The sequence below is a fragment of the Gorilla gorilla genome, chromosome 21, assembly GCF_029281585.2.
Source record: "Gorilla gorilla gorilla isolate KB3781 chromosome 21, NHGRI_mGorGor1-v2.1_pri, whole genome shotgun sequence".
NCBI lineage: Eukaryota > Metazoa > Chordata > Mammalia > Primates > Hominidae > Gorilla > Gorilla gorilla.
In genome coordinates this window covers 46,462,410-46,478,846 of record NC_073245.2, presented here as the reverse complement: position 1 = coordinate 46,478,846, position 16,437 = coordinate 46,462,410, and the positions used below count along the sequence as shown (strand labels likewise).

The following is a 16,437-nucleotide window of genomic DNA, read 5'->3' as shown; positions in this document are numbered from 1 at the left end:
ATCTTCACAATTATGATGGTAGTACAGTATGTACTGCAGTTGTTTACACAGTTATGATTTAGTACTACATCTTTACATTTGGTTATTTTCTTTCTATTTTGAATGGTATGTACTGTCTGTTTGTACATATGTTCTGGGAAATTTTAATTTTTTATAATAGATTTATGTATATTGTATGGTAGCAAGTGATAAAATAGACTAGTATCTACATATATTTTATGCATTAATGACATACTTTTTTTCATTTTTTAAATATTTCTAGGTAACAAGATTCACCTGTTTTTTCTAATTGTCAATCTTCAAAAATATTTTCCAATTTAAAAAGTCAGCTGGGCAAGGTGGCTCACCCCTGTAATCCCAGCACTTTGGTAGGCTGAGGCAGGTGGATCACCTGAGGTCAGGAGTTCGAGACCAGCCTGACAAACTTGGCGAAACCCCATCTCTACTAAAAATACAAAAACATTAGCTGGGCATGGTGGCATGTGCCTGTAATTCCAGCTACTCAGGAGGCTGAGGCATGAGAATCGCTTGAACTCGCCAGGTGAAGGTTGCAGTGAGCCAAGATCACGCCACCGAACTCTGGCCTGGGCAACGAGAGCGAAAACTCCATCTCAAAAAAAAAAAAAAAAAAAAAGACATAAAATAACCAATGTATAAGTGGACCCATGAGTTCAAACACATGTGTTCAAGAGTCAACTGCATTTTTTAAGTTTTAATTTTTTGTTGTTGTTGTTTTGAGACAGAGTTTCACTCTTGTCACCAGGCTGGAGTGCAATGGCTCAAGCTCACTGCAACCTCCACCTCCCAGGTACAAGCAATTCTCCTGCCTCAGCCTCCCAAGTAGCTGGGATTACAGGCACCCACCACCACGCCTGGCTAATTTTTGTATTTTTAGTAGAGACGGGGTTTCACCATGTTGGCCAGGCTAGTCTCGAACTCCTGACCTCAGGTGATTCACCCACCTTGGCCTCCCAAAGTGCTGGGATTACAGGCGTGAGCCATCGCATCCAGCCTAAGTTTTAATTTTAAACAAATATGTTAAATAAATAGGTGGAACTCAGATATGGCAAAGTTATAAATGTGGTTCTGAAATGACTGAGGTTTGGGAAACACCACATTCATCCAAAAGTATGAGTGATGGTGAAATTTCAGGCAGGGGCTAACTAGTAGAGGAAGCTGCTTTTCGTAACCTATTTTGCTCAGTGGACTTCAGCTCCCTGGGCTTCTGTGGGTGTCTGGCTCAGAGCTCAAGCCAGGAAGTCTTTAGTAGCTTTCGATTTCTTTTGTTAATATAGGCCTGAAAAATCTTTCATTTAGTTCCTAGCCAGAGCTTGGGGGTCCTCCTTCTTTAAGTCCAGTCTCACCCCAACAATGAGAACTCCCAGAACTTCCCTGCCCTTACCTTAGAAGATCTTTTCTTTTCTGCTTCTTTTCTGCCGATCTGTTTGGATTTCTTGTTCAGCGCTTCAAAGAGAGACAAAAGGAGCAAAGTCAGATGTTTCTGGGGACGTTGAGCTGCAGTGAAGTGAGGGGCAGAGGGGGCTTGGGAAGTCACAAGGTCAGGGAGAGGAGAAGAAGCGTGCTGGATGAGTCACACTGTAGGACTCAAGCCAGTAGGTTCTTGTTAGCCCGGCTGCTGACCTGGAGCCAGGCACTGATAGCAACGCGTCCTCTGAGGGAAGGCAAATGGGAAATCCAAGCAGGCACTGGGATCTGCCTGTGACGCTCTTGTGGGGCCTGGTCCCTCGACCTAGGTGAGCTTGGGCCACTCAGAGCCACCCCAGGTGCCCCTTCCTTCATCTCCATTGTGGCAGGCACAGGAACATTGTGATACCCAGAAAATGGACTCCTGTCTTGTACACAGATGCACCTGTGTTTCCTATTTTCCATTCCTGAGAGCTCTGGAGCCAGGAGGACCTGATTTGAATCCTGACTCTGCCAATATAATGACTATGTGGCTGTGGGTAACTTACTTATCCTCCATGAGACTCAGTTTTTTCATCTGCAAAAAAGGTTCCATAATATCTGCCTTGCAGTATTGTCTTGAGGATAAATGAAGTCTGTTTATAAAGTGAAAAGTCTGTTACACTGAAGATCAATAAATGTTGATGTTCCTCCACTTCCCTGTCTGATATGTGTAGAATATCCTCTTTTCTTTCTTTCTTCTTCTTCTTTTTTTTTCTTTTGAGACAGAGTCTCACTCTGTTGCCCAGGCTGGAGTACAGTGGTGCGATCTCGGCTCACTGTGACTTCTGCCTCCTGGGTTCAAGTGATTTTCCTGTCTCAGCCTCCCAAGTAGCTGGGATTACAGGCATGTACCACCACACCTGGCTAATTTTTGTATTTTTAGTAGAGATGGGGTTTTGCCATGTTGGCCAGGCTGGTCTCGAACTCTTGACCTCAGGTGATCTGCCCACCTTGGCCTCCCAAAGCGCTGGGATTAGAGGTGTGAGCCACTGCGCCTGGCCGATTATTTATTTATTAAAAAATTTCTTTTTTGAGTCAGGGTCTGTCTGTCACCCAGGCTGGAGTGCAATGGTGTGATCATAGCTCACTGCAGCGTCGACCTCCTGGGCTCAAGCAATCCTCCTGCCTCAGCCTCCCAAATAGCTGGAACCATAGGCATGCACCACCATTCCTGGCTAGTTTTTGTTTGTTTGTTTTTGAGACAGGATCTCACTCTGTCACCCAGGCTGGAGTGCAGTGGCACAATCATGGCTCATTGTAGGCTCAAACTCCTGGGCTCAAGTGATCCTCCTGCCTCAGCCTCCCAAGTAGCTAGGACTACAGGCGCATGCTACCATGCCTGGTTAATTTTTGTATTTTTAATAGGGACGGGGTTTCACCCTGTTGACCAGGCTGGTCTTGAACACCTGAGCTCAAGAGATCTGCCCGCCTCAGCCTACGAAAGTGCTGGGATTACAGGTGCATGCCACGTGCCTTGCTAGTTTTTAAATTTTTCTGTAGAGACGGGGTCTCCCTATGTCGCTCAGTCTGGTCTTGAACTCCTAGGCTCAAACAATCCTCATGCCTCCAGCTTCCCAAAGTGCTGGGATTACAGGTATGAGCCACCTCACCCAGCCTCAAATATCCTCGTTTCCTAGCAAAAGCCGAGGTAGTAAGGGATGTTAGTTTTGAGCTTAGGTTCTGGAGTTAAGTACCTGATTTTGAATTCTGGCTTTGCCAGTTAAAAACTGTGTGATCCGTGCTAGTTACTTAATTCTCCTAAGCCTCAAGTTCCTCAACTGTGAAATATGAATAAAGACCATACTCACCTCACAGTGCCTACCACACAGTATGTCTATGATTATTATCAGGTGAAGTCAAACCAGATCTCCAATGCCAGGCTCCAGTGCCCCTCATATTTTCCTCTGAGCCTTCATTCCCAACCCTGACATGACAGGACTGGTCCATCCCAGACTTGCATATGTTCTGGAGCATTTCCTGAAGTTTGTTACTGTTGATAGGAGTTCTGTGATTCATTAAGTTTCAGAAATGCTAAATTAAACAAAGTTCACCAAGTGTCTTGACTTCAGGCCTTTCAGAGCCTCTACCATATGCTAAGCTGCATATTAGACTGGTGGCATGCAGAGCTTTCCCAAACCAAATGAGTCAAGGGCCACCTTATTCTCCCAGGATTATTTCCTGGAACGAGCAAGAAGGAGCCGTGACCATGGCAGTGGATCCTGGTAGCACCCTGGGAAGCATGCTTGATCTCCTGCAGCCCCTCTCCTGGGCCAGAGCCCAGAGGCTAGGTGACTTACCCACAATAGAGACAGAAGGGAAATCCAGTAGGTTCACAGAGGAGTTGCTTCTCAGGCTCCTGTCATCTCGGAGCTTCTCCTCAGGTGGCAGGTGGCTGTTGGCAGTGAAGAAGCAGAGGAAGACCAGCAGGGTGGCCAGGAGTAGGCGGGTGACATCCATCCCAGGAGGCCTGAGTGGGACAGAGAAGGTGGTCAGGTGGGTGGGTCAGGGGTAATGGTAAGAGGCCTTCCTGCTTTCTTTGTGCTTCTTTGGGCTGGTGTTTTGACCCTGTTAGGCAAGTGTCCTGGTGGAGCTGGAGGATTAGCAAGGCTTAGGATGGGGAAGGGGAATTGATGAGGGAAGAAGAGAGAAGAGAGATGGGAAGAGGAAGAGAGAAAGACAAGGAACAGAAGGAGATTGGATCAAAGAGAAAAAGCAATGCATTGCACTGGTCTCTGCTGTCCAGAGGGTGGTGTGTTGGCTGCTTCTGTGTGTTTTTTTAATGTCTGTGGCCCCAGGAGACCCCAGGCCTGGGCAGAGTTGTTGAAAGGCCCCCAGTAGGGCCTCACAGTAGCAGAGATTTTATTAAGATGCACAGAATAAGGCTAATAAATTAAGTCTCAGTGAGAAAGATGAAGAGGTAAGTGGCTCCTTCAGACAAGCATATATGTTGGCTCATATCCTAGATTCCCAAACCCAGAGAGAACGAATGCAGGTATAGTTTGTGTCAGGAGGATGGACCTGTTGACATAGGCCCCCTGGATTTATGTATTTATTTATTTGCTAGCTGGATTTTTTTTTTTTTTTTTTTTTTTAGATGGAATCTCTCTCTTGTTGCCCAGGCTGGAGTGCAGTGGCACAATCTCGGCTCACTGCAACCTCCACCTCCCAGGTACAAGTGATTCTCCTGCCTCAGTCTCCTGCCTCAGTAGCTAGGGCTACAGGTGCCCATCACTATGCCAGGCTAATTTTTGTATTTTTTGTAGAGACAGGATTTTACCACATTGGCCAGACTAAGCATTTTATATTTTCTAACTCTTTTTATTTTTTTTGAGACAGAGTCTTGCTCTGTCAGCTAGGCTGGAGTGCAGTGGCACGATCTTGGCTCACTGCAACCTCCTCTTCCCAGGTTCAAGAGATTCTTCTGCCTCAGCCTCCAGAGTAGCTGGGATTACAGGTGCCCACCACCACACCTGGCTAATTTTTGTATTTTTAGTAAAGACGGGATTTCACCATGTTGGCCAGGCTGGTCTCGAACTCTTGTCCTCAAGTGATCCGCCAGCCACTGCCACTGCACCTGGCCTATATTTTCTAACTCAAGCTCATATAGTTTTTTTCTGTTGTCATTGTTTGTTTTGAGACAGAGTCTCACTCTGTCACCCAGGCTGGAGTGCAGTGGCACAATCTTGGGCCACTGCAGTCTCAACCTCCCAGGCTCAAGCCATCCTCCCACCTCATCCTCCTGAGTAGCTGGCACTACAGGCATGTGCAAACACACCTGGCTAATTAAAAAAAAATTTTTTTTTTTGTAGAGATGAAGGCTCACTCTATTACCCAGGTTGGTCTTGAACTCCTGGGCTCAAGTGATCCTCCCACCTAAGCCTCCCAAAGTGAGCCACCACTCAGCCATATTTGTTCATTTGTGTGTATGTGTGTGTATATATATACACTATATATATAATACTATGTATATATATACACTATATATATAATACTATATATAGTATTATATATCATATATATACACTCTATATATGTAATACTATATATAGTATTATATATATATCATATATTATATATATAGTATGTATATATAGAGTGTGTATATATATATATATATATATATATATATATATATATATATATATAGCATCCCCCTTCTAAGACATTAACTCCTCAATGACAGGGGCTCTCCACCATCATTTCCAGCTTTATATTTTCTCACAGGAAGTAATAAATTCCAACCAAGCTTGGCTACTTCCTGGTCCCCATATGATGCTTGTCCTTTCCCACTGATCGCAGTGCTTAGCTTGCTATACAAACATTTATTTACTTATCATTTGTTAATGGTCATCAAAGCCCAAATGAGTGACTACAGTACTTACTTGCCCTTCTCACATTTCATATGGCATTTATCCAGTCTGGAGATAAGAATGGTTTTTACATTTTTAAATGATTCTATTAAAAAAAAAAAAGAATATCCAACGGAGACCCTGTGTGTTCCACAAAGCATAAAATATTTACTATCTGGCCTTTTACAGAAAAAGTTTGCCAACTCCGTCTAGATTGTAAGAATCATGATGGATTGGAACAAGAACATCATGTTTGCTCCATCAATATCTATTAACCGATAGAGCACTTAACTATTTCTTTTCTTTCTTTCTCTCTTTTTTTTTTTTAAGATGGAATCTCACTCTGTTGCCCAGGATGGAGTGCAGTGGTGTGATCTTGGCTTACTGCAACCTCTGCCTCCTGGATTCAAGCAATTCTCCTGCCTCAGCCTCCCGAGTAGCTGGGACTACAGGTGCTTGCCACCACGCCCAGCTAATTTTTGTATTTTTTGTAGAGACAAGGTTTCACCATGTTGGCCAAGCTGATCTCAAACTCCTGACCTCAAGTGATCTGCCCGCCTTGGCTTCCCAAAGTGCTGGGGTTACAGGTGTGAGCCACCGCACCCAGCCCAACTATTTCTTCAGGTAAAGATACTGATGACCTTTATTAAAAGGCTAATGTGCCAATAATATTTCTCATTAATTTATCAGACTTCAGATTTGTTTTAGTACAGGACCGGGTCCTAATGAGACAAGAGCTAGGACTGGTAAACTTGGATTGTGGAGGCAGAGGAAAAATTACATCATGAATAGTTATCATAATGTTTTGAAACTTATTATTATATCATGCTGTCTAGAATTCATAAAGATTCAATATAGTAACATTTGGAATAGAAATATGAGATATTTGTAAACTAGATAATATTTTAGTTACATAAAATTAAATATATATTTAAAATTTTTATTCTGTATCATTGATCTCTTCCAAAAGCAATATTGTTTTTAATTTTTAGCCTCTGATTGTTGCTAAAAAGACCATTTTTCAAATAACAGCATCTAGCTTTAATGGGTATTAATTAGGAAGGCAAATTAGAAATAAATTCAACCCGGCTGGGCCGGCTGCTCACGCCTATAATCCCAGCACTTTGGGAGGCTGAAGCGAATGGATCACCTGGGGTCAGGAGTTCGACCTGGCCAACATGGCAAAACCCCGTTTCTACTAAAAATACAAAAATTAACCAGGTGGTGGCCTCCTGAGTAGGTGCCTATAAATCCACCTACTCAGGAGGCTGAGGCAGGAGAATCGCCTGAAACGCAGGGGGAGGAAGTTGCAGTGAGCTGAGATCGTACCACTTCACTCCAGCCTGGGTGAAAGAGGGAAACTGTCTCAAAAAACAAACAAAAAAAAAAAAAAAAAAAAAAAGAGAAAGAAAGAGAGAGAGAAAGAAAGAAAAAGAAAGAAAGAAATTCAACTTTAAAAAACAAGGAAAGTAAAGGATGGAGATGTGGTGGAATGTGGTGGGAAGCTCTGATTAACAAAAGGCTCTTAGCAGGGAGTGGCGGCACAAGACTGTGTTCCCAGCTACTCGGGTGGCTGAGGTGGGAGAATCACCTGACCCCAGGAAGTTGAGGCTACAGTGAGCTGTGATTGTACCACTGCACTGTTACCCAGCCTGGGCAACAGAGTGAGACTCTATCTCAAAAACAAAAACAAATGAGCTCGATTAAGGCAAGTTACAAGAGGCATGTTATAAATTAGGAGGCGGTACGTGTAGTTATTTTGTGTCTTTGGGTTTTCCTTACCATAAATAATATACTCATGGGCCAAAAACTGTAATGGGAATTTCTACAAAGAAGTGAGAGTGGCCAGAAAATCTGAGTTAGAAAAAGAGGCCAGGCATGGTGGCTCATGCCTATAATCCCAGCACTGGAGGAAGCCACAGGGGGAGGATTCCTTGATCTTAGGAATTTGAGACCAGCCTGGCAACACAGAGAGACCTCATCTCTACAAAAAATTTTTTAAAAATTAGCCGGGTGTTATAGGGTCCAGCCCTGCTGGGTCTGTGGGTTTTTTCTCCTCATGTGTGGAGACGAGAGATCGTAGAAATAAAGACACAAGACAAAGAGACAGAATAAAACACAGCTGGGTCCGGGGGACCACTACCACCAAGGCACAGAGACCAGTAATGGCCCCGAATGCCTGGCTGTGCTGTTATTTATTGGATACAAGACAAGGGGGCAGGGTAAGGAGTGTGAGCCATCTCCAGTGATAGATAAGGTTACACAAGTCACGTGTCCACCAGACAGGAGGCCCTTCCCTGTTTGGCAGCCGAGGCGGAGAGAGAGGACAGCTTATGCCATTATTTCTTCTATGCATTTCAAAGACTTTAGTACTTTTACTAATTCTGCTACCGGTCTCTAGAAGGTGGAGCCAGGTGTAGGGGGTGGAACATGAAAGCGGACCAGGAGCGTGACCGCTGAAACACAGCATCACAGGGAGATGGTCAGGCCTCCGGAGGCTGCGGGTGGGCCTGACTGATGTCAGGCCTTCCACAAGAGGTGGTGGAGCAGTCTTCTCTAACTCCCCCTGGGAAAGGGAGACTCCCTTTCTCGGTCTGCTAAGTAACCGGTGCCTTCCCCGGCACTGATGCTACCACTAGACCAAGGTCCACTAGGTAATGGGTGCCTTCCCAGGTGTTGGCGTTACTGCTAGACCAGGAAGCCCTCTAGTGGCCCTGTCCGGGCGTAACAGAGGGCTCACACTCTTGTCTTCTGGTCACTTTCTCACCGTGTCCCTTCAGCTCCTATCTCTGTATGGCCTGGTTTTTCCTAGGTTATAATTGTAGAACAAAGATTATTATAATATGGGAATAAAGAGTAATGCTACAAACTAATGATTAATGATATTCATAAGTAATCACATCTATAATCTATTTCTAGTATAACTATTCTTATTCTATATATTTTCTTTATTATACTGGAGCAGCTTGTGCCCTCGGTCTCTTGCCTTGGCACCTGCGTGGCTTGCCACCCACATGTGTGATAGTACACACCTGTGGTCCCAGCCTCTTGGGAGGGTGAGGTGGGAGGGAGGATTGCTTGAACCTGGGAGCTTGAGGCTCCAGTGAGCTGTGATCATACCAAAAAAGAAAAGAAAGGAAGAAAGAAAAAGGTGGCAGGAGTTTGGGGAAGATTAACTTAGACCCAGGAACAGGATTGAGAACGAGGGGGCTGAATCAACAGTCCAGTTCAATATTCACAAATCCAGGGGGTAGTGGGACAGCTCATGACCAGAGGCCAATATCCATGGGACTGGATGTCCATGGACTGGCCAAAGTCCACAATGATCACTTGCTCTGAACACTTCATAATGTAGGTACAAGCTCAGTTCACCATCAGAGCAGCCACAAGCCTAATGTAAACACTAGTCACTGCACAATGGGTAGGCAAGAGATCTCACCAGGTCAAATCCCCAGCCTAACTCAGGACAAGTGAATCCTGGGGGTTAGTTTAAGACAAACAGACCAACCCCCAGCAAAACAGTTCTCCTGGTAGAACCATACAATTGGACTGAGTCTTGGATTGGTAAAGTCTCAGTGGAGTAAATCTTATTTGGGTATAATAGGGAGAGAGTTAAAGACCAGTATTCCTTACCTCAATTCTGGAGGGATATGTATATTCTAAATGTAATACAGGTCCATAATCTTTAGTTGTATTAGGACTCTTGGGGTCAGATGTTTTTTAGAATTCAGAACTTTGTGAACGTTAGAAAAATAGTATCATCCATATATTATGTTAAACCACATATAAGGGGTCTGGGAGAACCCTATAATGAAAATATTAATGCTTCTATAGCAAAAAGGCATGGATCTTCATAATAGGCAGGATGAATACAGACTATGAATTGATTCACATCAATTCAGGACAGGTTTTGTTGCCAAATGTCTTCAGGTAAGTTCAGATTTTGCTGCCAAATGAGTTGCCAAAGGGGGAACAAAACCTTATACTTTTCAGGGTGTTGGGATTTTGCAATTACAGGTAAAGGTTTTTGGATCTGTACAGACCTTGTTGCTGTTATTACTCATTAGAGAAACACACTCCCTGCTATTAATACAGGACAATAATGCTAGGCCGTGCCCTGTGGCTCACGCCTATAATCCCAGCACTTTGGGAGGCCGAGGCAGGTGGATCACCTGAGGTCAGGAGTTCGAGACCAGCCTGACCAACATGGTGATAGCTCGTCTCTACTAAAAATACAAAAATTAGCTGGGCGTGGTGGCGCATCCCTGTAATCCCAACTACTTGGGAGGCTGAGGTAGAAGCATCACTTGAATCCAGGAGGCAGAGGTTGCAGTGAGCAAAGATTGTGCCACTGCACTGCAGGCTGGGTGACAGAGTTAGACTCTGTCTCAAAAAAAAAAAAAAACGAAACAAAACAAAACAAAAAAACAGGACAATAATGCTGACAGCAATGAGTAGCTGTGTAACTGGGTTTCTCAACTGTCTTTCCACTCTACAGTGATGAAGACTGTTATTTGATGTGTGATATCTCTGATGACAGTTCTCCTTTTAAATTCATCATCTGTATTTAGGACTTAAGATGAGTTTCTCTTCAGCATGGTGGATAAAAAGAAGGATCCAGACACACGAGTCAGATCACTTGGATGAACCTGTCATTTAAATGGCTGCCTGACCCTAGGTCCACCTGGGTCTCAGCTTTCTCAGTTTTAACGGCCCGGCACTCACGCCTATAAGCCCAGCACTTTGGGAGGCTGAGGTGGGTGCATCACTTGAGGCCAGGAGTTTGAGACCAGCGTGGCCAACATGGTGAAACTCGTCTCTACTAAAAATACAAAAATTAGCCAGGCTTGGTGGTGCATGCCTATAATCCCAGCTACTTGGGAGGCTGAAGCACAAGAATCGCTTGAACCGGGAGGCGGAGGTTGCAGTAAGCTGAGATTGTGCCATTGCACTCCGGCCTGGGCAACGGAGCAAGACTCTGTCTCTAAAAAATAAATAAATAAATAAGTAAAATAAAAATAAGAGCGTAGGGAAAAGAAAGAGAGATCAGGCTGGGTGCGGTGGCTCACGCCCGTAATCCCAGCACTTTGGGAGGCTGAGGCAGGCGGATCATGAGGTCAGGAGATCAAGACCATCCTGGCTAACATGATGAAACCCCGTCTCTACTAAAAATACAAAAAAATTAGGTGGGCTTGGTGGCAGACACCTGTAGTCCCAGCTACTCGGGAGGCTGAGGCAGGAGAATGGTGTGAACCCAAGAGGCAGAGCTTGCAGTGAGCTGAGTGAGCCACTGCACTCCAGCCTGGGCAACAGAGCGAGACTTCGTCTAAAAAAAAAAAAAAAAAAAAAGAGAAAGAGAGATCAGGTTGTTACTGTGTCTATGTAGAAAAGGAAGACATAAAAAACTCCATTTTGATCTGTACTAAGAAAAATTGTTTCTGCTTTGAGATGCTGTTAACCTGTAACTTTAGTCCCAACCCTGTGCTCACAGAAACGTGCTGTATTGAATCAAAGTTTAATGGATTTAGGGCTGTGCAGGATGTGCCTTGTTAATATGTTTGCAGGCAGTATGCCTGGTAAAAGTCATCGCCATTCTCCATTCTCGATTAACCAGGGACACAATGCACTGGACACAATGTCTGCAGGGACCTCTGCCCAAGAAAGCCTGGGTATTGTCCAAGGTTTCCCCCCACTGAGACAGCCTGAGAGATGGCCTCGTGGGAAAGGAAAGACCTTACCATCCCCCAACCCGACACCCATAAAGGGTCTGTGCTGAGGGGGAGTAGTGAAAGAGGGAGGCCTCTTTGCAGTTGAGATGAGAGGAAGGCATCTGTCTCCTGCTCCTCCCTGGGAATGGAATGTCTCAGTGTACAGCCGACCATTCCCATTCATTTTATTCTAAGATAGGAGAAAACCGCCCTGTGGCTAGAGGGGAGATATACTGACAACAATACTGCTCTGTTACTCTTTGCTACACTGAGATGTTTGCGTAAAGAAAAACATAAATCTAGCCTACGTGCACATCCAGGCACAGTACCTTTCCTTGAACTTACTCATGATACTAATTCCTTTGCTCACATGTTTCCCTGCTGACCTTCTCCCCACCTGTTGCCCTGCTACACTCCCCTCACTAAAATAGTAAAAATAATAATCAATAAATACTGAGGGAACTCAGAGACCGGCACCAGTGCGGGTCCTCTGTATACTGAGTGCTGGTCTCCTGGGCCCACTGTTCTTTCTCTATACTTTGTCTCTGTGTCTTATTTCTTTTCTCAGTCTCTCGTCCCACCTGACGAGAAATACCCACAGGTGTGGAGGGGCAGGCCCCCTTCATAAGAGGATAGGACTATATGACTCACTATAGAGTCTGAGGCACAGAGTGGAAACTTGACAAAAATTTGTTAAATGAATGAAAGAATCTACCTTCTATCCTTAAATTCTATGAATCCTGTCTTAGTCTGTTTAGGTGACTATAACAAAATATCATAGACTGGGTGGTTTCTAAACAACGGAAATTTATTTCTCATGGTTGTGGAGGCTGGGAAGTCCAAGATCAAGGTGCAGGCAGATTCAATATCTAGTGAGGGCCTATTTCTTCATAGACAGCCATCATCTCTCTAATCTCACAAGGTGGAAGGGCTTTCCCTTGGGCCTCTTTTGTAAAGGCACTAGTCTCATTCATGAGGGCTCTGCCACCATGACCTAGTCACCTCCAAAAGACCCCACCTCCTTACACTATCACCTTGGCAGTCAGGATTTCAACATCTGAATCTGAGAGGGCATAAACATTCAGAACATAGCAAATTCCTCATTTCCAATTCTTGCCTCCCTGTCATTGTGCCATTGGGCAGCTTAAATAGTTACACAGAGAAGGTCAGGCGCGGTGGCTCATGCCTGTAATCCCAGCACTTTGGGAGGCCGAGGCGGACAGATCACGAGGTCAGGAGATCAAGACCATCCTGGCTAACACGGTAAAACCCCGTCTCTATTAAAAAATACAAAAAAAAAAATCAGCCGGGCGTGGTGGCGGGCACCTGTAGTCCCAGCTACCTGGGAGGCTGAGGCAGGAGAATGGTGTGAACCGGGGAGGTGGAGGTTGCAGTGAGCCGACATCACGCCACTGCACTCCAGCCTGGGCGACAGAGCGGGACTCCGTCTCAAAAAAAAAAAGTTACACAGAGAAAGATTTATAAGGGTCACTTATTATGCTTCCTTAAGAGCTGAAGAATTTACAAATGCATAAATGTGACTGAATCTGACTAAGCTATGGAAAAGAGGGCATGGAAAGTCATGGAAAGTTTGTACAAGCCCACTGCAATTGTATTAATAGCAGTGAGTGTGTTCCTCATGAGTAGTAACAGCAACGAGGGTTTGTACAGGTCCAGTGCAATTGGTTGATGTAACCCAGGAGTCTTGTTGACGTGCGTGCACACATGTATGCTAATGTGCAAGATCTCTGCTTGAGGGAATATAAGAGACAACAATGTTGAGATCATCCCTGAGTAGGGTACACTCAGCGTCCTGAGTGTGCACTGAGGGCATCCCCTTAGCGACAGCACTGGGGAGAGTATTGTATCTTAATCCTTCAGGGATAAGGCCTTGTTCCCCACAGCAAAGGAAAGGACTACAGTCTCCCAGTCATGTGGCATGGCTAAGTACCTACTGAGACAGAGGTGTAGTGAGAGATGAGAATGGAAGAAGAGGCAAAGGCACCTCCACCTCCTGGGTTCAAGCGATTCTCCCATCTCAGCCTCCTGAGTAGCTGGGATTACAGGCATGCACCACTACGCCCGGCTAATTTTGTACTTTTAGTAGAGATCGGGTTTCACCATGTTGACCAGGCTGGTCTCAAACTCCTGATCTCAGGTGATCCGCCCGCCTCAGCCTCCCAAAGTGCTGGGATTACAGGCGTGAGCCACCGCGCTCGGCCTTTTTAATTTTTTTGAGATGTGGTCTTACTGTGTTGCCCAGGCTGGCCTGAAACTCCTGGCCTTAGGTGATCCTCCTGCCTCAGCCACTCAAGTAGCTAGGACTATAGGGGCACCACTGCACCTGGCTCCCCTTTTAATTTTTATTTTAGCATTGTTTTAGTATTTTTTGTTTGTTTGTTTAAGTAGTCTTCTTGAAGACAGTGAACAGTGTCAGCTGCTGACCATACTAGGTGTTCATGAGGCACAACTCTGACAGCCTGCCCTGGGCTTTGCTAGTGGCACTAGTCAAGGCAGCCAGAGTGTCTGGGTAGCCAGCAAGCTGGCATTGGAGGGGAGGTGACTGGGCTCAGTTAGTCATAATAGTGGCTTCCACCAGCCCTGCCAAGCACCAATGGCCAGAGACCTGGGGGTTCTGGGTGAAGCTCATCCCTGTGAAGGACAGTGAACACAGATCAAGAAGTATCAGCTGGACCCCAGCATGGAGGAGCAACTGCAGACTTCAGCAGACTCATTCAGGTTAGTTAAGATGAAGGCAGGCTTTCCTTTGATCAGGCTTTTGGAAAAAAGCATATACTTGGTAAGAAAGGGAAGTGATAGAGCAAGAGGGAATTCTTGACCTTGAAATTGTCTGTGAAACACTGTGCATATGTGATTTTTCAGGGGAGAGGGTCCATAGCTTTCTCTGGGTCCATAATGGGTTCTCTGGCCCTGAAAAACTGAATCAAGTTGCTTTATGTTCTGCATATGTGAATAACGGATGCCCTACCCTTTAAATGGCTTTCAGTGCTTCAGGGAAGAGAGACAAGTAACTAACAAAAGGAGGAGGGGGAAGTGTTAGAGTTGAGGCACAATTTGCCAGGCCCTGTGAAAAATGAAATGTAGGACCCCTTGTTAAAAAATTAAGAGATGGTGACAGGAGAGCATTAAACCAAGCCATTGGCCCTTTAAGCACGAGGCCTGGTGCAGCTACACAAGCTGCATGCTCATGAAGCCAGCTGTGGTTACAAGATTGAGAAAGTTGACACTGATCATATGACACAGTGGTTATGAAGAAGTTTGCGGATTAGGGGAAACATTACATTACACTCAGTAAAGTTTCAGCAGTAAGTCATATAATAATGAGACTGCTTATAGACATCACCTTCAGCTGTCTAACCAGGGATCTGGGCATCGGATATCTCAGTGGAGGCGAGGAGATAGGGGATTGGGGGCGGGGGATGGGAATGGGTTTGGGGAGTCAAAGAATGAACCAGCATGTAAAAACCTGGGTTCTGGTCCCAGCCCTGCCACTAGCTCCCTGTGTGACTTCTGGCAAGTTACTTTCTCTCTATGGATAACTTTTTCTTCACCTGTATGAGAAAAAATTCGCATTATTAGATTTTTTTTTTTCGAGACAGGGTCTCACTCTGTCACCCAGGCTGGAGTGCAGTGGTGCCATGTCAGCTCATTGTAACCTCTGCTTTCAGGGTTCAAGCAATTCTCCCACCTCAGCCTCCCTAGTAGCTGGGACTACAGGCATGTGCCACCACACCTGGCTAATTTTTTTTTTTTTTTGTATTTTTGGTAGAGATGGGGTTTTACCATGTTGCCCAGGCTGATGAATTATTAGATTTTTAAGTTCTCTTCTAACGTTGACTTTCTGTTATTCCAAATGAGTGGCATCCCCTTCAGAGAGGCTACAACATATTCTGCTGAATATTTCTTTCTTTCTGTTTTTATAGATAGGGCCTTGCTCTGTCACCCAGGCTGGAAGGCAATGGCAAGATCATAGCTCACTGCAGCCTTGACCTCCTGGGCTCAAGCAATCCTCCCACCTCAGCCTCCCCAAGGAGCTGAGACTACAGGTGTGAGCCACCACGCCAGGCCAATTATATTTTTAGTAGAGGTGAGGTCTCACAATGTTGCCCAGGCTGGTCTCAAACTCCTGGGCTCAAGAGACACTCCCTCCTCGGCCTCCCAAAGTGCTGGAATTACAAGCGTGAGCCATCGTGCCTGACCTGAATATTTCTTTTATGGTGAGGATTTGCCCTCTGAGAATAAATCTGACCTCTGAAAATAGACAATGATTTCCAGCTAACTCTGGTAAGAATAATAATGTTTTTGACTGAAAATGAGCTGTGGCCTAAGTAATGGGATTTTTATAACTTAAAAGTGGTTTTAGTTTTTAGCTAATATAACCAGAATTGAGACAGTCAGTAGAATGTTTTTCCCCAAAGTTGTAATATTGAGATGTCATAAGTTCATTCTAATGCTGCAAGTAGCTTAAAATATCTTTGAATTCTAGACATACCTTCAGAGGCAATTTTTTTTTTTTAGATGGAGTCTTGCTCTGTCACCAGGCTCGAGTGCAGTGGTGCGATCTTGGCTCACTGCAACCTTCACCTCCCGGGTTCAAGCGATTCTTCTGCCTCAGCCTCCTGAGTAGCTGGGATTACAGGCGCCCATCACCATGCCAGGCTAATTTTTCTATTTTTAGTAGCGACAGTGTTTCACCATGTTGGCCAGGCTGGTCTCGAACTCTTGATCTCAGGCGATCTGCCCTCCTTGGCCTTCCAAAGTGCTGGGATTACACGCATGTGCCACTGCGCCCGGCCTTCAGGGGCAATTTAAAAGTCATACAAGACAGGGCACCATGGCTCATGCCTGTAATCCCAGCACTTTGGCAGGTGGAGTCAGGAAGATTTCTTGAG

General features: G+C 45.1%; 1 protein-coding gene across 2 annotated transcripts in view; it reads right to left on the bottom strand.

Annotated features, from left to right (window-relative positions):
- ASIP (agouti signaling protein) overlaps positions 1-16,437 on the bottom strand; it is a 75,929-nt gene that overhangs the window by 5,092 nt on the left and 54,400 nt on the right. For both annotated transcript variants that reach the window (XM_055373349.2, XM_055373348.2), the window contains exons 2-3: positions 3,765-3,934; positions 1,403-1,464 (exon numbers count right to left, since the gene is read on the bottom strand). In XM_055373349.2, the coding sequence (XP_055229324.1) occupies positions 1,403-1,464; positions 3,765-3,924 (222 nt within the window). In that variant the 5' untranslated portion in view covers positions 3,925-3,934. The remainder of the gene's footprint in view (positions 1-1,402; positions 1,465-3,764; positions 3,935-16,437) is intronic.